Here is a 22,345-nt window from a genome sequence, read left to right as displayed (position 1 = left end):
AGGCACATGGGATTGGGGGCAAGGTATTGACTTGGATAGAAAACTGGTTGGCAGGCAGAAAGCAAAGAGTTGGAATAAACGACTCTTTTTCCAAGTGGCAGGCAGTGACTAGTGGGGTACCGCAGGGATCGGTCCTTGGACCCCAGCTATTCACAATATATATATATGATCTGGACGAGGGAACTAGATGTAATATCTCCAAGTTTGCAGACGACACAAAGCTGGGTGGGCGTGTGTGCTGTGAGGAGGATGCCGAGAAACTCCAGTATGATTTGGACAGGTTGGGTGATTGGGCAGAAGCATGGCAGATGCAATATAACGTGGATAAATGCGAGGTTATCCACTTTGGTGTCAAAAACAAGAAGGCAGATTATTATCTGAATGGCAATAGGTTGGGAGAAGGAGAAGTGCAACGACACCTGGGCGTCCTTGTGCACCAGTCGCTGAAGGTAAGCATGCGGGTGCAGCAGGCGGTTAAGAAGGCAAATGGTATGTTGGCCTTCGTAGTGAGAGGTTTCGGGTACAGGAACAAGGATGTCTTGCTGCAGTTGTACAGGGCCTTGGTGAGACCACACCTTGAGTATTGTGTGCAGTTTTGGTCACCTTATCTGCGGAAGGATGTTCTTGACATGGAGGGAGTGCAGCGAAGATTCACCAGGCTAATACCTGGGATGGCAGGAATGACGTATGAGGAGAGATTGGGTCGATTGGGTTTGTACTCGCTGGAGTTTAGAAGAATGAGAAGGGATCTCATTGAAACTTATAAAATTCTAACAGGACTAGACAGACTAGATGCAGGAAGGATGTTCCCGATGGTCGGGGAGTCCAGAACCAGGGGTCACAGTCTAAGGATAAGGGGTAAGCCATTTAGGACAGAGATGAGGAGGAATTTCTCCACCCAGAGAGTGGTGAACCTGTGGAATTCTCTACCACAGAAGGCAGTAGAGGCCAATTCATTAAATATATTCAAGAAGGAGTTGGATATATTTCATAAGGCAAAAGGGATCAAGGGATATGGGGAGAAAGCAGGGACAGGGTACTGAATTTGGATGATCAGCCATGATCGCATTGAATGGCGGAGCAGGCTCGAGGGGCCAAATGGCCTACTCCTGCTCCTATCTTCTATGTTTCTATAACATGAATAGGCAGAGTCAACATGGTTTCATGAAAAGGAAATCGTGTTTGAAAATTTTATTTGAATTTTTTGAAGATGTAACTAGCAGGATAGATAAAGGGGAACCAGTGGGTGTTGTATATTTGGATTTCCAAAAGGCATTCGATAAGGTGCCACATAAAAGGTTATTGCACAAGATTAGGGCTCATGGGGTTGGGGGTAATCTTGTAGCATGGATAGAGGATTGGTTAATGGACAGAAAACAGAGAGTAGGGATAAATGTGTCTTTTTCAGGTTGGCAAGCTGTAACTAGTGGGCTGCCGCAAGGATCAGTGCTGGGGCCTCAGCTATTTACAATCTATATTAATGACCTAGATGAAGGGACCGAGTGTAATGTATCCATGTTTGCTGATGATACAAAGCTAGGTGGGACTGTAAGCTATGAGGAGAACACAGAGTCTGCAAAGTGATATAGATAGACTAAGTGAGTGGGCAGTAAGGTGGCAGATGGAGTATAATGTAGGGAAATGTGAGGTTATTCACTTTGGTAGGAAGAATAGAAAAGCAAAATATTTTTTAAATGGTGAGAAACTTTTAAATGTTGGTGTTCAGAGAGATTTGGGTGTCCTTGTGCAAGAAACACAGAAAGCTAGCATGCAGGTACATCAAGCAATAAGGAAAGCAATTGGCATGTTGGCCTTTATTGCAAGGGGGTTGGAGTATAAGAGTGAGGAAGTCTTGCTACAATTATACAGGGCCTTGGTGAGACCACACCTGGAGTACTGGGCACAGTTTTGGTCTCCTTATCTAAGGAGGCAGTGCTACAAAGGTTCACTAGATTGATTCCTGGGATGAGAGAGCTGTCCTATGATGAGAGATAGTGTAGAATAGGCCTATACTCTCTGGAGCTTCGAAGGATGAGAGCTGATCTCATTGAAACATACAAGATTCTGAGGGGGATTGACAGGGTAGATGATGAGATTGTTTCCCCTGGCTGGAGTGTCTAGAACTTGGGGGCATAGTCTCAGGATAAGGGGTCGGCCATTTAAGACTGAGATGAGGAGGAATTTCTTCACTCAGAGGGTTGTGAATCTTTGGAATTCTCTGCCCCAGAGGGCTGTGAATGCTGAGTCTTTGAGTATATTCAAAGCTGAGATAGGTAGATTTTTGGACTATAGGGGAATCAAGGGATACGGGGATCGGGCGGAAAAGTGGAGTTGAGGTCAATGATCAGCCATGATCTTATTGAATGGCGAAGCAGGCTCGAGGGGCCATATGGCCTATTCCTGCTCCTATTTCTTATGTTCTTATGACTCCGCTCGTGGGTGTGAACCACCCCCACCTCCATGTAGCCGACTGCAACTTTTTTGTTGACCTGGCGCTTGGCCATCGGCACGGCAACCGCTGTCTGTGTTCTGCTCAGTGCGCCAGCGCATTTCCCGTCACGATGCGTCGGACCGGCTCAGCATTAAATTACTGGGCTTCGGCCAGTCGGGCAAGAGGAATAGTAGACCTCTGATTTCGGCTGCCGCTGAGACCGGGCTGGGTGGCTGTGTGAATGCGGGAGAGCGGTTGCACCTAGGTCAGTTTGGCGTTGCTCACCTGGGTTCAATTATAGTCCAGTATTGGTCCAGTAACATAAACCACTACGCTACCGTACCCCTGTTATCTGGCATCATGAGCAAACCCACGTGGACCAGCCAATTTTATGTCTAAATGTGTGCACAATGCCTGCAAACCATATGCTGATTTTTTTTTTTATCGACAGCTTTGTGGCAAAATCTTCTTATCTTCTTTCCATTTCTTTCCCCTCCTCCCAGACGTCTATTCCATGTATCGAGGTTGGCAGTTTCCAGTGTAACATGGTGGTCACTATGCGACCCATCCCCATAGACAAGCTTGATGCAACTGTTCAAATAACCCATCGCATGGAGGATGCCCATGGTGCACCTGTACACATTGGTCATCCAGGTAACTTTACCTTAAGGCTCTTATAAAGAATGCACAAGGGGGGTTGATTTTCCTGTTCTTGCTTCTGGGACCAGCACATAGGAACAGGAGGAGGCCATTCAGCCCCTTGAGCCTGTTCCGCCATTCAGTTAGATCCTGGCTGCTCTGTATCTTAACTCCATCTGCCTGACTTGACTCCATATTCTTTTAGACTCTTGGCTATCAAAGATCTCAGATTTAAAATTATTAATTGAGCGAGCATCTGCTGCTTTTTGTGGGAGAGAGTTCCACATTTCTACCACCCTTTGCGTTAAGAAGTGTTTCCTAACTTCTCTCCTGAATGGCCTGGCACTGATTTTAAGATTATGTCATCTTGTCCTAGAGTCCCCAACCAGCAGAAAAAGTTTCTCTCTAACTACCTTATCAATTCCTTTCAAAATCCTAAAAACCGCAATCGAATCACCCCTTCACCTTCTATATTCCAGGGAATACAAGCCTAGTTTATGTAATCGCTCCTCATAATCTAACCCCTTGAGCCCTGGTAACATTCTGGTGAACCTACGCTGCCCTCCCTCCAAGGCCAATATACCCTTTCTAAGGTGCGGTGCCCAGAACTGTACACAGTGCTCCAGATGTGGTCTAACCAGGGCTTTGTATAGCTGTAGCGAAACGTCCTCCCCTTTATATTCTAGCCCTCTAGTTGTAACGGCTAACATTCCATTCGCCTTTTGGATTAATTTTTGTAATAAAAACAGAAAATGCTGGACATACTCAGCTGGTCAGGCAGCATCTGTAGAGAGAGAAACAGGTTTATTTTTGTACCTGACCATCACATTTTAGTGATCTGTGCACATGAAATCCCTAAATCTCTTTGGTACTCCAGATGCGATCTAACCATAGAGTAAAATCGCGTGGAGATAATGGCACACCCATAAAGGAGCCCTCCCCCCCTCTGTGGGACCTCTGTTTGATCATGAATTCTACCTCGCCCACGGTATCTGTTGTGTATGTAACCGTTCTACCTTTAAGAGAACTATTGTATGTAACCGTCCACCTTTAAGAGAACTATTTTAGGTGTTGCACTACTTTATTTTGGCTGCTGTATACTGTAATACCGGTGGTGACCACACCGGTATATAAGTGCTGTGTAATGAGTGATTGGGCAGATTCGCCCTGACCTTCGAATAGTAAAGTCCTGTTAAAGTTTACTCTTGTAGTCTGTGTATTAATTCGCTATACAACACACAGACTTTACAGTGGCGACGAGTTCGATCTTACCCTGCGGCAGCGATACATCCGAAGCAGTTAACAAGCGTCGAGAAGAGGCATCCGCCCTCGCCGTTCTGCTGCGAGAAGACTCGAGTCTGCAGAGCAAGGAAGAAGGAAGAATTCTGACACGAGGCCTTCCATCAGCAACAGGCAGTGATCGTCCCTTCTGTCACGGTAGTGAGTGAGCCGATCAGCCACGAGAAGCAAGTCGGCCACGTTGACTGTGAGTAGGGGGAAAAATAAAAAAGAAACGGAGGATAAGGGCAGTGAACTCGACCACGGCCAGGGGAAAGGAGCCGGACAGAAGTCGGGGCCAGAGGCGCTGAGACTGGGGCAGCGTAGGGCACGGCAGCCGCGGTGCAGGGAACGCAGCCGGTGTGAGAGACTGGACTACAAGCGGGAACGCAGCGGGTAAAAGGCCGGGCATCTACCGAGGCCGCGAGGCGCTGTGACCGGGATCATAAGGCGCGGAGGCAATAAATAAATAAATAAACCGCGAGGGACTCGGCCGCAGCCGGGGGAGGAAAGGACCGGACTGCGGGAGGTCTGGGAGAGCCGAGCGAGCGGGAGAGACGGAGCCCGAGAGAGAGAGCGAGCGAGACCGTGCCGGCGAGCGGGAGAGACAGAGCCCGAGCAAGGGGGGAGCGGGGCCGAACGAGGTTCCGGCCAGCGGCTTACACCGGCTGCCGTGAAGGACCGGGAGCTGGAGCTGTCCGACGCCAACTGGTTGTCCCCAGCGCCGGTTGCCCCTGCCGAAAAAGGGAACGCGATCGGCTGTTCTCGCGCGCGCTTCAGAATAAACTGAAGCCGGCGCGCAGGCTGCAAACCCCGTAAACCAGCGGTCGTCGTCCGAGGGCAAAGCTTACCCCTCCCACCAGAGGAAGAAACGCGGGAAGCCGCCAGTTAGGCGGGGAAGAAGACAAGCGCGAAACCGCCATCTTGAAAGTGGGCGGGGAAGAAGATCAGCGCGGGAAACCGCCATTTTAGAAAAAAAAAAAGTTAAAGGAAAACTTCGTTGTTGTTTCTTAGAAAGATTGTGAAGATGCCTAAGCGTGGTAACATCAACGATTTCGATTCCGAGGTAGAAGATTGGGCCACGTATGTAGAACGCATCGAGATATATTGTGAGGCCAATAAAATAGAAGATGATGATAAAGCTATAACCTTACTAAACTCAATGGGGGCGAAGACATACGGGCTATTGAAGCATCTTCTATCACCGGCTAAACCGGCGGATCAGACGTTCGCTAATATTGTTGCTGTCCTGAAGGATCATTTGAACCCCACACCACTGATGTTGGCGGAACGATTCAAATTTTATGCGAGAACGCAACGGAAAGAGGAAAGCAACGCGGAATATTTGGTTGAACTACGTAGACTAGCGAAATACTGTCAGTTTGGGGAAAATCTGACAGAGGCATTGAGAGACAAGTTCGTGTGCGGGTTGTCGAAGAGAACGATCTTACACTTGATAAGGCTGTCCTTATTGCAGCATCGCACGAAGCCGCAGCGAGAGGCACGGCGGAAATGCAGCTGAAGGCAGCGGTACTCAGCGTGGATCAAATGACTTCGGGTACAACGAAATGTTATCGTTGTGGGAAGACAACACACGACCAGAACCAATGCTGGTTTAAAAACCAGGAATGTAGAAAATGTGGCAAGATTGGTCACATAGCTAAAGTATGCCGGTCAGGAAAGAAAACCAGCAACAAAAAAAAGTCACCGCAGGAAAAGCACAGCAAGGTACACAAGGTGACTGAGAAGAGTTCAGATGAACAGAATTCGGATTCAGACTCCAACAGCCAAGAACTGGATAGTCTGAGAATTCACAATGCGAGTAAGGAAGTTGACCTACAAATTATCTGGGTCACACTCAAAATAGCCGGAGTCCAAGTGAAAATGGAATTGGACACAGGATCAGCCCTAACAGTCATAAACCGAAAGGACTACAAGAGGCTATTCTCACATATTCCCTTGCGAGATACCAAGATTGTATTGCAGACATACACGGGGCGAAGAGTATACCCCATCGGAAAGATAAAAGTCAAGGTGAGAGACAAGGGCAAAGAACACCAAGGAATGGACTTATATGTACTGCCTGAGGGGGGTCCACCACTTCTGGGACGGGAGTGGATCAGGAAAATAAATATGGACTGGCACTTCCTAAAAACCATAAAGAGTGAGAACTCGGTGAAGATAATCAGCCCAGACTCTGGAACTGATGATGGTAAGACCAACCCATGTGCAAAAGACAAGGCTAAAATGGACTTGCAGACTAATGTTGGAAAAACGAAGGAGTGCATAAATGCTTATGCTTTAGAGGAGAACAAAGTTTCAGAACAGAATTCCACTGAGCAACAACAACATAGTTTGACAGAGAATTCTGAGTCTGTCCAGCCTACAGACATGCACACTTCTGAGGGACACCGGGCTCGAACTCAACTCCAATTCAAACTACAACAACAATTAGAACAAATGATTCGCCGTCTTGAGCAAGAGATGAATGCAACGAAAAAGTTCTTTGATACAGAGTGGGAGAATCTGGAAAGACAACAGAAGCAGCTGATGGAGAAAATGGAGCAGGAGCACACAAACCGTCTGCGCGAGGAGGCCAAACGAATCAAAGCTGATTCGGGTTTTGAAGGGGCGTGCCCTAATCTGGTGGAGCAAGGTGTTCAGCAACCGAAGGCGCTTGTTAGCAGGTTGCAGGCAGAAAAGGCTGATTTGGTTGCCATGAATTCCGAGCTCCTACTGAAGTTGGGTGCAGCACCACCGAACGATTCATTTGTTGAAATTCGAATGGTGGAGGCTGCAGATGATGGAGAATTAGAAGCAGCAAAGGGACCCCAGTGCAAGGTTACCAACAGCCCTGTAGCCTATCCGTCAAAAACACAGGATGATGATACTGGGAAACGTCTGATGTCAGAAGGGTTAACGGTCAGTCAACTCCTTCATATGCTGAGGGACAAGACTCTGAAATGGGAAAAACTTGAACACGAGCTTCAATCTTCAAAGGAAAGGGTTTCGGAGCTCTCAAAAGTTATTGAAATAGCTGAGGTGACAACACAGACTGAGAAGACTGCAGCAGAGCAGCCCGTGGATGCCAAAAGTACGCTGACTCACGTCAATGTAGAACAACAGAAGGCTGAAACAGCTGCTCCAGTAGAGGGATTGAATAGTCCGATCAATCAATCTCCGAATGAAGTTGAAGTATTGAAATCACAAATGAGGTCATTAGTAAAAGACTTGCAGAAAGCCCAGAAAAAGCTGGATGAAGCTGAACACATGAAGAAGTCTCTTCAGGAAAAATGTCTGGATTTGGAACAAAAGCTGGCTAACGTCCAGCTGGGTATGGAGGAAATAGAAGACCCTCTCGCTGGCCTAGCTCAGGACGACACCGAATATTACCATGACCTGTTGGACGACACCGAATATTACGATGACCTGTTCTGCCCAGCTTGTGATGAAAACTCCCAAAGTGCAGAAACCATGAAGAATCACAAAAAGTCTAAGGAACACCGGGAGATGGTGGCGCTACTGTGGAAAAAGGAGGAAGAGAAGGAGGAAATGTGCATGCAGCTGGCAGCTGACAGTGGAGCCCAGAGAGTCTTCAAGAAGCAGAAAAGGAAAAGTCGAAGCAGAAGATGACCATCTGAACCATTATCACCTGCCAGATCACACACGTGGTCCCTCCGAACGGAGCCAAATCAGTTCGGAAGTAGAAAAACTTTCCAAGGTACTCAAGCTTTTAGAAGTCAGCAATGCTGGTTCAGAAGTGACGGAAGTTCAAGCTGTTAAGTCCATTGAAGGACTATTGGATGAGTCACTCCAGCAACGTGAACCGACTACACCACAGGGAACTGTTACAACACCGAGGCGTTGTCCGGACCGAGTCAGGAAGCACAGGAGACGCCTCCACAGAGACTGAATCTGTGAACTGTTTCCGCAGAGACTGAATCTGTGAACTGTTTTCCCGCAGAGACTGAATCTGTGAACTGTTTTCCGCAGAGACTACATCTGTGAACTGTTTTACATGAAGTTGGATATATGTTATGTTTAATGGGGAATAAGTATGTTGTAAGCTAAAAAGGGAGGATTGTTGTGTATGTAACCGTTCTACCTTTAAGAGAACTATTGTATGTAACCGTCCACCTTTAAGAGAACTATTTTAGGTGTTGCACTACTTTATTTTGGCTGCTGTATACTGTAATACCGGTGGTGACCACACCGGTATATAAGTGCTGTGTAATGAGTGATTGGGCAGATTCGCCCTGACCTTCGAATAGTAAAGTCCTGTTAAAGTTTACTCTTGTAGTCTGTGTATTAATTCGCTATACAACACACAGACTTTACAGTATCTCCTGAGGAAAGGGTTTGCAGAGTCCCCGCAATAGATCACATTTTGAGGTTGTCCTACCAGTCGCAGAGTGAGAAGGTAAAAACTAAGCAAGGTCCATGAAGGGGGAAGAACCAATATTTGTATTCCTCCTGGGCATTGTTGTTTTGGCGGACTTTAAATGTTTTTCCAATAAGCCACCAGCGTAGGAATTAAAACAAGTTCACTTTTGCCACCCTCAGGATCAATCGGAATTGAAGACTTGTCCAACCCAGATTTCGGGGACGCAGTTGAAGCACATCCTGGTGACACCCCAGTCTTCTGGGCATGCGGAGTCACTGGAGCAGAGGCTGTTCGCAGTTGCAGTAAGATACAGTGATAGCAGACTCGAGCAGTTGTGTAAAGTAATCCTAAACTACTAAAGTTCTAATTTTACTTAAAAAATGTAACACTTGATCGATGCTCACTTATTGGACTTTTCTTTCTTCTATTTTCTCTGTTCATTTTAATTTAAATTTTTACCCTTTTTTCGCCAAATTTATAAAGAGAATGGGGGAGCCTGACGCAGATGATTTTAATGTCCCTCAGTGGAGGGCTTGATAGATTACGTGCTTACATGCAAGAGATCGTACGTAATACATCAGGGACCCTCATCGATGGAGCAGTAACATACACATATTTTGTAAATATCAATATGAAATTGATTCCACCCTTCCCTTTTAAATTATTAAATTAAATAGCTCTTAACTGGTCCAATTCCTCTTACTTTCAGAATCCCCTCTGGCTTTCACCCACGCTCCTGGCTGCATGTTCATTACTGACCTGAGGAGTGAGCGGGAGGTGACCAGTGACTGCACTGCGGATGCAGAAAGCCCACGTGTTTTCTGCATTTCTCAGAACCCGCCCCACTATAGCGTTGCCTCGGTCACCGCAGTTGAGAAAATCAAGGCGCTGGATACTCTGATTCAGCAAGATCCAGGTAAGAAAAGAATGCGAATCACAACACTAAACGATAGTGGGGTTCAGAGTTAAAATGCACTTAAGTAACACTTAAGTAACAGGAAATGGTGTGGAATTAGCGTGGGGGCTGGGCGATGAGGGGGGCAGGAATTTCCGCCTTCCGATTTCTGTAGCTATCTGGCTTCATTGATAGATTCCAACCCCCCCCCACTCCCCATTATTTTAATGGCAGTGTGGGTCAGAGAGGTCATGACCCCTTCCCCCTCTCCTCAATCATTTTTAGATTGGCCAACTTGCCGTTGGAGGACCACCTTTACTGCAGTCCCAGGAACCTCTGTCACCCGCCTTCGGTCCCCAGGTTTGGCCTGGTGAGTCTGTGCAGTTTCCCGGCTTGGCCTTTGGACCAAGTAATTCCCCAGTTCCCAGCTCGGTCCCCTGCCTGCCAAGATGGCGCAATCTCGAGTTCGACTCAAAGGATCGAATGGCCTACTCCTGCTCCTATTTCTTATGCTCTTATGTTCTTATGATTCCGCACCTGCCCCCCTTCCCTAGACTTGCTGAGGACATTTGCACTTCACAACAGTCCTGGCTGAGATGGGCTAACGCAATCGGGCTGAAACCAGGACCTTCCTAATCCATACAACAACAACAACTTGCACTTATATAGCACCTTTAACATAATAAAACGTTCGAAGGAGCATTATCAAACTAAATTTAATACCGAGCCACATTAAGAGATATTAGGACAGGTGACCAAAAGTTTGGTCAAAGAGGCAGGTTTTAAAGAGCGCCTTAAAGGAGGAGGGTAGAGAGGCGGAGAGGTTTAGGGAGGGAATTCCAGAGCTTGGGGCCCAGGCAGCTGAAAGCACGGCCACCAATGGTGGAGCGATGAAAATCGGGGATGCTGAAGAGGCCAGAATTGGAGGAGCGCAGAGCTCTCGGAGCGTTGTAGGGCCGGAGGAGGTTGCAGAGGTAGGCTGTGGCTTTCCCCGCTGGGTCAACAGGGGGGCTTGGCAGAGAGTCTTTAATAGAAAGCCTATCGCCACAAGAAGTGCCTGTGACACAAGATTCTTGTCTGCAACTAATTTACCATAAGTGAGACCAAGATGACTCCTTATCCTACTGTTAGTAACGCTGAATGGTTTGTGTGTGGTTTCCATTGTCCCCCAAACCGGGACCCAAAATAAACCCCATTACTGTGAACAACCTGTATGGTGCTCGCCCATTATCAACCTGCAATAGCAATTGGGTCTTGTTCCGATTGCTATTTTATTCAGAACTTGTACAATTGGACTGAACGTCTTAGAACGCAATTGAACCGGTTGGAATTAAGTCTTAATGAAACGTGTTTCTGTCCCGGACAGGCGACCGAGGTATCAAGCATTTGTTGACCGAAGAGCAGCTGCTGAAAGCCTCCCTCTCGCTGTCACACGCAAAATCTGTGCTCATAACCACTGGATTTCCAACCCACTTCAATCACCAGCCCCCAGAGGAGACGGATGGTCCTCCAGGAGCTATTGCCATGGCAGCTATGTTGCAGGCCCTGAAGAAAAGGGTCGTCATAGTAACAGATCAAAGAGCCTTAGAGATGTACAAGAAGATTATTGAAGAAGCTGTTGAGCAAGGTGGGGGGTTTTTTTCATTTAAAAAATGCGGCTTGATCTGGCAGCAAGTGAAGATTAATGGTTCGCCGTGGGTTTTACCACAACCAATTCCTTTTGAATGAAAGTTTCCTTTTCTTTATTAATCCCTCCATTGGGCCCAGCTCATCTAACTGTAAAGAAGCCATACTGGCAAATGCACCGAATGGTCTCAGCTAGTGACTGTGCTCCACACCCCCGCCCCCCCCCACACCCCACCGACCAGCTTTCTCCCACCATCTCTCCTAAAGATACTGAGTTATGGCAGGGTACAGCTCCACAGAGAGCATGTGGAACCTCCGATGCTTTACCCGTTCTTCATGCACAAGCCTGTGACCGAGAATAGTGGCAGGCCAGTCAATCTATGAGGGACGTTGTAGACCGTCCCCATCACGGGACATCCACACACTTAGTAGCAGAGCTGACTGGACAGTAATAAGGTGAGGGAAGGATCCCAGCCTGAGTACTGGGGACTGATGTAGCACCCACCGTGCAGCTGAGATAGTCTAACTCAACTCAGCATAGTTGGAGTTGGGGGGTGCAGGGAAGAAGCCTGGGACTTTCTTGGCTTTTGTGGCTATGTACACAGGCGCCCTTATCAAGCCCGATGCGTAATAACCAACCAAAGTTGCCCAATGGATGTGAGGTTTGAGTGGTAGACAGCCTTGAGGCTTGAAATCATGACCTCCTTGAACTGTTTGATTCCCAATTTCCCCATCCATCCCCCCCCCAACCCACCCCCTCCAGAAAATGAGATGGTTTTCCATTACTGTTAACTGGAAGAACTGATTTTTTTTATTCATTCATGGGATGTGGGTGTCGCTGGCAAGGCCAGCATTTATCGCCCAACCCTTAGTTGCTCTTGAGAAGGTGGTGGTGAGCCGCCTTCTTGAACCGCTGCAGTCCGTGTGTTGAAGGTACTCCCACAGTGCTGTTAGGGAGGGAGTTCCAGGATTTTGACCCAGCGACGATGAAGGAACGGCGATATATATTTTCAAGTCAGGATGGTGTGTAACTTGGAGGGGAACTTGGAGGTGGTGATGTTCCCATGCACCTGCTGCCCTTGTCCTTCTAGGTGCTAGAGGTCGTGGGTTTGGGAGGTGCTGCCGAAGAAGCCTTGGCAAGTTGCTGCAGTGCATCTTGTAGATGGTACACACGGCAGCCACAGTACGCCGGTGGTGGAGGGAGTGAATGTTTAAGGTGGTGGATGGGGTGCCAATCAAGCGGGCTGCTTTGTCCTGGATGGTGTCGAGCTTCTTGAGTGTTTTGGAGCTGCACTCATCCAGGATTAACAGGTCATGCTTAATTAATTCGCCTCAATTCCTAGAAATGCACAGCCAGTTAGCATCCGCAAGAGAAAGATAGGTCCAACTCCAACAGAATTGTCACCATCATGATAAAATCCTTTTATCATTGATGGCACTGAACATTGAAAGCATGCCAAGACAGAACATGCTAGAAATGCACAGGGGACAGTGGCAACATCTAGAATATCTGGAATGGAACAGTTCATCAGTTATGATTAATGTATCTCTTTCTCTTGCAGATCCTGATTGGCCACCTGCGCATTTTCAATATTTGCAACTTCTCTTTACTTCAAGACTCTCTCCTTTATTTGTCCATAGGAGTGATGAAAACCCCTGTCCCTGTTGTTAGCTTCCAGGATGATGGTGAGGCTTCATCCCTGATGTTCCTGTGTCATGATGGGAAGCCCCAGTTTCCAAGGTAAACCTTAACTGTAAAGCATGGGTTGGAGAGACAGTGGGACATTGTCCATCAATAAAACTAGGAGTCACTCTACAATGGTTCATTGTCCACCACTAAAACTAGGGGTCATTCTACAATGGAACATTCGCCACCAGTAAAATTAGGGGTCACTCTACAATGGGACATCATCAGAAAAACTAAGGGTCACTCTACATTGGGACATCGTCAGTAAAATGAGGGGTCATTCTACAATGGGTCATCAGTAAAACTAAGGGTCATTCTACATTGGGACATCGTCCATCAGTAAAACTAGGGGTCACTCCCTCAGTACTGCACTGAGGTGCCAGCCTGGATTGTGCGCTGAAGTCACCGAGCTTGAATTAAGGGCAGAAACCTAAATAAATAAAAATGGTAGTTCTGTGGATCATAAGTTGTGGAAAGGGAAATCGTGTTTGACAAATTTACTAGAGTTCTTTGAGGATGTAACGAGCAGGGTGGATAAAGGGGAACCAGTGGATGTGGTGTATTTGGATTTCCAGAAGGCATTCGATAAGGTGCCACATAAAAGGTTACTGCACAAGGTAAGAACTCACGGGGTTAGGGGTAATATATTAGCATGGATAGAGGATTGGCTAACTAACAGAAAACAGAGAGTCGGAATAAATGGGTAATTTTCAGGTTGGCAAACTGTAACTAGTGGGGTGTCACAGGGATCAGTGCTGGAGCCTCAACTATTTACAATCTATATTAATGACTTGGCAAAAATTGCTGACGATACAAAGATAGATGGGAAAGCAAGTTGTGAGGACACAGAGTCTGCAAAGATCTAGTTCCTTTTCTCTCCAGTTTTGAAGAAGGGTCAAACCCGAAACGTCAACTCAAATTTCTCTCCACGGATGTTGCCTGACTTGCTGAGTTTTTCCAGCATTTTCTGTTGTTATTTCGGATTTCCAACATCTGCAGTATTTTGCTATCGTACAGATAGGTTAACTGAGTGGGCAAAAATTTGGCAGGTGGAGTATAATGTGGGAAAATGTGAAGTTATCCACTTTGGTAGGAAGAATAAAAAAGCAAAATATTATTTAAATGGAGAGAGACTACATAATGCTGCGGTACAGAGGGATCTGGGGGTCCTTGTACATGAAACACAAAAAGTTAGCATGCAGGTACAGCAAGTAATTAGAAAGGCAAATGGAATATTGGCCTTTATTGCAAGGGGGATGGAGTATAAAAAGTAGGGAAGTCTTGCTACAATTGTACTGGGCGTTGGTGAGACCACACCTGGAGTACTGTATACAGTTTTGGTCTCCTTATTTAAGGAAGGATATACTTGCATTGGAGGCAGTTCAGAGAAGGTTCACGAGGTTGATTCCTGAGTTGAAGGGGTTGTCTTATGAGGAAAGATTGAGCAGGTTGGGCCTATACTCATTGGAGTTTAGAAGAATGAGAGGGGATCTTATTGAAACATATAAGATTCTGAGGGGGCTTAACAGGATAGATGCAGGGAGGATGTTTCAACTCGTGGGGGTATCTAGAACTGGGGGCATAGTTTCAGAATAAAGGGTCGCCCATTTAAAATGATGAGGAGGAATTTCTTCTCTCAGAGGGTCATGAATCTTTGGAATTCTCTACCCCAGAGAGCTGTGGAAGCGGAGTCAGTGAATATATTCAAGGCGGAGATAGACAGATTTTTGAAAAACAGGGGAGTCGAGGGTTATGGGGAGCGGGCGGGACAGGGGAGTTGAGGCCAAGATCAGATCAGCCACGATCTTATTGAATGGCGGAGCAGGCTCGAGGGGCCGAATGGCCTACTCCTGCTCCTATTTCTTATGTTCTTATGTTCTTATGGACATCTTGCAGTAACCAGTAACTTACGTGTGGGTTCAGCCATTAACAAGTTATTGGGTAATTTTGCATGACTTTTGAATATGGACAGGTTCAACCATCTCGTAGCGATAGAACGTGCTGGAATGGCTGCAGATGGCAATTACTACAATGCATGGAGAGTGAACATTAAACATTTGGTGGATCCCATTGACAAACTGTTCCTAACAGCAGAGGACATCCCCGGAATCGTCACAACTGGTAAGTACAAACTTAACGTTGGGTTGGAAACTGTCCCACGTACTTTGAGAAAAAGGATTGTACGTCACGAGTGTGATGGAACACTCGCCACTTGCCTGGATGGTTGAAGCCAGAACTACACTCAAGGAGCTCGACACCATCCAGGACAGAGCAGTTTGCTTGATCGGTGTTGCTGCCACTGGACTCGCTATCCACACCTTCCCCCATCGGTCCACTATGGCTGTAATAAGTACAACACTCAAGAAGCTCGACACCATCCAGGACAAAGCAGCCCGCTTGATTGGCACCCCATCCACCACCTTAAACATTCACTCCCTCCACCACCGGCGTACCGTGGCTGCAGTGTGTACCATCTACAAGATGCATTGCAGCAACTCGCCAAGGCTTCTTCAGCAGCACCTCCCAAACCCATGATCATCCACCTAGAAGGCCAAGGGCAGCAGGCGCATGGGAACACCACCACCTCCAAGTTCCCCTCCAAGTCACACACCATCCTGACTTAGAAATATATCGGCCGTTCCTTCATCGTCGCTGGGTCAAAATCCTGGAATTCCCTCCCTAACAGCAGTGTGGGAGTACCTTCACCACACGGACTGCAGCGGTTCAAGAAGGCGGCTCACCACCACCTTCTCAAGGGCAATTAGGGTTGGGCAATAAATGCTGGCCTTGCCAGCGACGCCCACATCCCATAAACAAATTTTTAAAAAAGCTACAGGATGCAGTGCGGCAACTCACCGAGGTTATTTCAACAGCTCCTCCCTCCCCTGAGACCTGTTTCTCCCAGAGGGAGAAGAGCGGCAATGTCTTGGGAACACCATCACCTGCAAGTCACACAATCTCCTGACTTGGATATTTATCGCTGTTCCTTCATCGGCTCTCGGCCCAAATCCTGACATCCAGCTCAAGTTCAACGGTTGGTCTCCGGAACTAGGAATGGGGGAAGAAATTAGCCAGGGTTCTCTCTCCGGATTGCTATCCAGCAATCCCCACAGGAAGCGTTGCGCGCCGGCAGCCCGTTTCCTAACCCGCACCAAGTCCCGTTCACCCAGCACCCCTGTGCTCGCTGACCTTCATTGACTCCCGATCTGGCAACGTCTTAATTTTAAAATTCTCATCCTTGTGTTCAAATCCCTCCATGGCCTCGCCCTCCCTATCTCTGTAACCTCCTCCAGCCCCACAACCCTCCTAGAGCTCTGCTCTCCTCCAAATCTAACCTCTTGTGTATTCATTTTAATCGCTCCATCACTGGGGGCCGTGCCTTCAGCTGCCGAAGCCCTAAGCTCTGGAATTCCCTCCCTAAACCTCTCTACCTTTCTCTCCTGCTTTAAGACTCTGCTTAAAACCTACTTCTTTGACCAAGTCTTTGGTCACCTGTCCTAATATCTCTTTATGTGGTTCGGTGTCAGACACTATTGTTCTGATTACGCTCCTGTGAAGCGGCTTGGGATGTTTTACTATGTTAGCGGTGCTATATAAATGCAAGTTGTTGTAAATGATTGGTGAGGATTTGGCTGAGATTCCACCCCTGAGATGCCACTCACTCTTCAGGCTCACCCATCACAAATGGCCTCTATGAAAGCTGTTAGTGGATTTAAAATCTTGATCTCCATCTGTTCCTCTCCTCTCCCCCTTCTTAAATATGTCTGGGTTAGTCCCATAAAAGGGTCTGTGCGAGTTTTGGCAAAACAATCCACCCATAACATTACCCTATCATTCTCTTCAGATGCTGATCATTTCCTGCCTTTATTTCAAAAGTTAATGATAATTCCTGGAGGTGATTTGTTTTGTAGAAGGTCTCCTTGACGATGGTGATCATAAGTGTTCAGCCTAAAATTTCAGCAAATGTTACTTTTTGTACTGTAAATTCTTTCTATGTCAACCTTCTTAGGACTACATCCCAAATATGCATCTGTAAGATTGTGGGGAAGCAAGTGAACAAAGATAGGAGCAGAGAAATATACAGGATTAGAAGTGACTACTGTATTTGGTTTACCATATACTACTCTCGCTCTCTTACCCCTCAATCCCTTTCTCTGCCAAATACCTGCCCAGTTCCCTCCTGAATTGGCCAAGACTGTCCACCTTCACTACCTGCCCATTGGTCTGTTCCGTACATTCATCATCCTTTGTGTAAAGTAATTAAAGTCAAACTCTGCCTTCACCTTCCCTCTTCTGAGCTTGAGTCCTTGCCCTGATGTGTGCACCTGAACCAAGTCGGCCAGGTATTGCATTCTGATCATGGATGCAACCTAGCTTGCCCCAAGGTCAACCATCTTCAGCTGCTTCATCAATGACCTTCCCTCCATCAGGCTCAAAAATGGGAATGTTCGCTGATGATTGCACCATGTTCAGTTCCATTCGCAACTCCTCAGATAATGAAGCAGTCCATGCCCGAATGCAGCAAGTCCTGGATGACATTCACGCTTGGGCTGATAAATGGCAAGTAACATTCACGCCAGATAAGTGCCAGGTAATGACCATCTCCAACAAGTGAGAATCTAATCACCGCCCCTTGACATTCAACGGCATTACCATCGCCAAATCCCCCACCATCAACATCCTAGGGGTCACCATTGACCAGAAACTTAACTGTACCAGCCACATAAATACTGTGGCTACAAGAGCAGGTCAGAGGTTGGATATTCTGCGGCGAGTGTCTCACCTCCTGACTCCCCAAAGCCTTTCCACCATCTACAAGGCACAAGTAAGGAGTGTGATGGAATACTCTCCACTTGCCTGGGTGAGTGCAGTTCCAACAACACTCAAGGAGCTCGACATCATCCAAGACAAAGCAGCCCGCTTGATTGGCACCCCATCCACCACCTTAAACATTCACTCCCTCCACCACCGGTGCACCGTGGCTGCAGTGTGTACCATCTACAAGATGCACTGCAGCAACTCGCCAAGGCTTCTTCGGCAGCACCTCCCAAACCCGCGACCTCTACCACCTAGAAGGACAAGGGCAGCAGGCGTATGGGAACACCACCACCTCCAAGTTCCCCTCCAAGTCACACACCATCCTAACTGGTAAATATATCGGCCGTTCCTTCATCGTCGCCGGGTCAAAATGCTGGAACTCCCTCCCTAACAGCACTTTGGGAGCACCTTCACCACACGGACTGCAGCGGTTCAAGAAGGCGGCTCACCACCACCTTCTGAAGGGCAACTAGGGATGGGCACTAAATGCCGGCCTTGCCAGCGACGCCCGCATCCCAGGAACAAATTTAAAACAAAGTTGTGTCTCTTTGTTCTCCAGGTATTGGTGATGGAGGGAACGAACTGGGAATGGGAAAGGTGAAAGAGGCCGTCAAAAAACATGTGCACAATGGGGACCTGATAGCTTGTGACGTCGAAGCAGATTTTACGGTCATCGCAGGTGGGTTTACTGGACTTTGTACCAATACATTGGACAGTCCAAAGGTTGGTCCTGAATATGTAGTAGGTACTGAGCATAGGATCGCTAATTGGTGGAATTCAAAGTTTTTAAATAATTAAATAAATTCAGGGTCAACTTTGGACAGTTATTTAATCTGTGATATTCTGGAAACAAAGTGGTGGTGCTGATCATTAGGAAACTGTTGTTAAGTCCCGGGGAGAGGGAGGATGCAAGTTTTAATTCGCACACTGTTGGATTTACTGATCTGAGCCATGCTAAGTCTAGGCTGTGGTATCTCCTGGCTGTGCTAGGTGGAGGTGATCAAATCGTTCAGTTTCTGGAGAGTACCAAGGCTTCATATGTTTAGACATAGAAACATAGAAACATAGAAGATAGGAGCAGGAGTAGGCCATTCGGCCCTTCGAGCCTGCTCCGCCATTCAATGAGATCATGGCTGATCATCCAAATTCAGTACCCTGTCCCTGCCTTCTCCCCATATCCCTTGATCCCTTTAGCCTTAAGAAATATATCCAACTCTTTTTTGAATATATTTAATGAACTGGCCTCCACCGCCCTCTGTGGCAGAGAATTCCACAGGTTCACCACTCTCTGGGTGAAGAAATTCCTCCTCATTTCAGTCCTAAATGGCTTACCCCTTATCCTTAGACTATGACCCCTGGTTCTGGACTCCCCGGCCATCATAAACATCCTTCCTGCATCTAGTCTGTCCAGGCCTGACAGAATTTTATAAGTTTCGATGAGATCCCCTCTCAATCTTCTAAACTCCAGTGAGTATAAGCCCAATCGACACAATCTCTCCTCATACGTCATTCCTGCCATCCCAGGTATCAGCCTGGTGAATCTTCGCTGCACTCCTTCCATGGCAAGAACGTCCTTCCTCAGGTAAGGCGACCAAAACTGCACACAGTACTCAAGGACACTATGGCCGCGATTTTGCCGGCGCTTAGAGTGCGGGTTTGGAGGCAGGTCAGAGGTTAAATTCGATTTGATTGACGGCGGGTTCCAATCCCACTGTCAACCCGCTTCCAAACAGCTTTCCCACGTGTCGGGTCCCCGATTTGCGAATGGACCCGACACCTAGCGGTGGGAAGCGGATTAAAGGCCTGCCTATTAACAGGTACTTGCCAGTAGTTTTCAGCCTGTTTTTGGATTTTGCCGCTTCTGGCTCGGGTTTCCCGACGTCCAGACACCGCACCAGGTCAGTGCGGCGTGTTGTGAGTCTGCTGTTTGTGGAATGATGACAGCTGCAGAAGTGGTGTGAAGAATCCAATGTTGTACGTGGTGAGTTTCAGAGCAAAGAAAATGTTGGGTACTGCATTTTTAAAACTTTTACAGATTTCTTTAACTTACAAGTTTTTAAATCCAACTATGGGGGTGATTTTGCCAATGGGGGCGCGTTGGAGGCGGGACTGCTGCTTGTCAGGTTTTAGTCCCGCCTCCATCGACTTGTGGCCACCCCACGCTATTTTCCCTTGATTGACCTTGTTAAGCCCGTCCAGCGGGCTCAGCAGGCTAATTAAGGGGAAGCCGGTTACAGAGAACGTCAGCGTATGACGTTTCATTGACAGATGAATTGTCACCGTTTGACAGCTCTGTGTTTGGTGAGTCCTTGTGTTCAAGACTCATCAAACCTCTTTCCTGAGCAGAAATTAGATGGTTGTTGCATCGGAGAATGCAGCAGCCATTCTGTCATCTCTGCCGGTGAGATGCGAGACTCTCTGGTTTACCAACTGTTGAAGCCTGCAGGAAGAAACAAAGGTAAGTAAACATGTTCTATCACTTTTCACTCACCTCACATACTTACCCCTCCACACTTGCACCCATCACTCACCTCCACAGTGCACTTTTGCACCCCTCCGACCCCGCAGACCCACTGCTCACCTCGGTGACCCTGGTGGGGTTTCCCGATATCGGGAACATAAGAACATAAGAACATAAGAAATAGGAGCAGGAGTAGGCCAATTGGCCCCGCGAGCCTGCTCCGCCATTCAATAAGATCATGGCTGATCTGATCCTACCCGCCAATCCACTATGACAGGACTATCTCCTGAATCTAACAGAATTAGACACATGAAACAGGAGCAGGATCAGGCTACACGGCCCCTGGGCCCACTCCGCTACCCACAGGGCCATGACCGATCCGAACCTAGACTCATGTCCAAATTCCTGCCCGCTCCCCGTTGTTGTGTATGTAACCTGTTCCACCTTAAGAGAGCTTAAGCCTGTTCCACCTTAAGAGATGTACTACTTTCTCAGGCTGCTGTAGACGTAATACCGGGGGTGAACACACCGGTATATAAGCACTGTGCAGTAATCTTGTATTCAGTATAGTCCCTACCTCCAACCAGTAAAGACCTGTTTTTATTGTTACTCATTAGTCTGTGTCTTAATTAACTAAATAATTCACAGACTTAACACTGGCGACGAGTCAGGTTCTTACCCTGCGGCAGTTATTCCACGGCGGTTGAAGAGAGGTTTCAAACCTCACCACCCCACTGGAAGCGACAGGCATTAGGACCCTGAAGCCTCCATCAGCTTGTGAACTGGAGTAGAAGACAGGGCTGGGGAAGACAGAGGTACAGGGCGATAGCGATCGGCAGATAAGGGCCGGGCCGCTTTCAAATCAATCGCATCTGCGATAAGGGCGCGAGAGCCGCTTCGAGCGGGAGGCGTTTCAAGCCAGCGATCGCACTCCAGATAAGGGCCGAGAGCCGCTTCGGTCGGGAGCCGCTTCGCGATCAGCGATCGCATAAAAGATAAGGGCCGCACTCGGGCTTACAGACAGCGTCGGGGGACGGGTGAAGACCGCCAAACGCGGGAAAACCGCCATCTTGGGAGTGGAGGACGACGACAAAGAGCGGGAAGCCGCCATCTTGTGTAACATAAAATTCCAACAAAATTGTAACAATGCCTAAACACGGGAATATTGGCACCTTTGATAGTGACATCGAGGATTGGGCCGTATATGTAGAACGAGTAAAAAATTATTGTAAGGCCAATAAAATTCGTGAGCAAGATAAAGCACTAACATTATTAAATTTAATGGGTGCGAAGACATACGGGCAATTGAAACACCTGTTATCACCAGATGAACCGGCGGATAAGACGTTCGATGAGATTGTTACTGTCCTGAAAGATCATCTAAACCCCACGCCGCTGATGCTAGCGGAACGATTTAAATTTTACGACAGAAGGCAACTACAGAATGAAAGCAATGCTGAATATTTGCTGGAATTGCGTAAATTAGCGAAATATTGTCAGTTTGGAACGGGACTGACAGATGCACTACGAGACAAATTTGTGTGTGGTTTATTTAAACAAGATACACAAAAGCGACTGCTCGAGGAGAATGAGCTGACGCTTGAGAAGGCGGTCACTATGGCAGCAGCACACGAAGCCGCAGCGTGAGGCACGGCAGTAATGCAGCTACGGTCACCGGAGCTCAGTGCACACAAATTGGGTGTGAGTTCTGTTAAATGTTATCATTGTGGAAAGACAACGCATGATCAGAACCAGTGTTGGTTTAAAAACCAAGAATGCAGAACATGTGGTAGGCTTGGACATATAGCTAGAGTATGCAGGTCAGGGAAGAAGACCAGCAACAAGAAGTCACCGCAAGGGAAATACGCAAAGGTACACAAGGTGGCCGAACAGGAGTCCGATTCAGATGCTAGCAGTAATGAACTGGCTGGCTTAAGCAGTATTGAACTGGCTAGCTTAAGGGTACTCAACGTTGGTAAGGGTGCAGACCTCCAGACAATTTGGGTTACTCTTCAGATAGAAGGAGTCCAAGTAAAAATGGAATTGGACACTGGATCGGCATTGTCGGTCATGAATAAGAAAGATTACAGAAGGTTATTCCAACATATTCCCCTACAGGATACGGA

At 47.4% G+C, this 22,345-nt stretch overlaps 1 protein-coding gene across 2 annotated transcripts in view; it reads left to right on the top strand.

The window, feature by feature from the left end:
* LOC147081866 (D-glutamate cyclase, mitochondrial-like) overlaps nucleotides 1–22,345 on the top strand; it is a 47,016-nt gene that overhangs the window by 7,960 nt on the left and 16,711 nt on the right. For both annotated transcript variants that reach the window (XM_085980645.1, XM_085980644.1), the window contains exons 2-8: nucleotides 2,935–3,085; nucleotides 8,912–9,034; nucleotides 9,442–9,648; nucleotides 10,994–11,254; nucleotides 12,895–12,994; nucleotides 14,913–15,061; nucleotides 18,318–18,437. In XM_085980645.1, the coding sequence (XP_085836771.1) occupies nucleotides 2,935–3,085; nucleotides 8,912–9,034; nucleotides 9,442–9,648; nucleotides 10,994–11,254; nucleotides 12,895–12,994; nucleotides 14,913–15,061; nucleotides 18,318–18,437 (1,111 nt within the window). The remainder of the gene's footprint in view (nucleotides 1–2,934; nucleotides 3,086–8,911; nucleotides 9,035–9,441; nucleotides 9,649–10,993; nucleotides 11,255–12,894; nucleotides 12,995–14,912; nucleotides 15,062–18,317; nucleotides 18,438–22,345) is intronic.

The sequence above is a fragment of the Somniosus microcephalus genome, unplaced genomic scaffold (genome assembly GCF_052327205.1).
Source record: "Somniosus microcephalus isolate GS21.2 unplaced genomic scaffold, FLI_Smic_1.0 scaffold329, whole genome shotgun sequence".
Taxonomy (NCBI): domain Eukaryota; kingdom Metazoa; phylum Chordata; class Chondrichthyes; order Squaliformes; family Somniosidae; genus Somniosus; species Somniosus microcephalus.
Note: the sequence above shows the minus strand (reverse complement) of the source record. Positions and strands in the feature narration are given on the sequence as shown.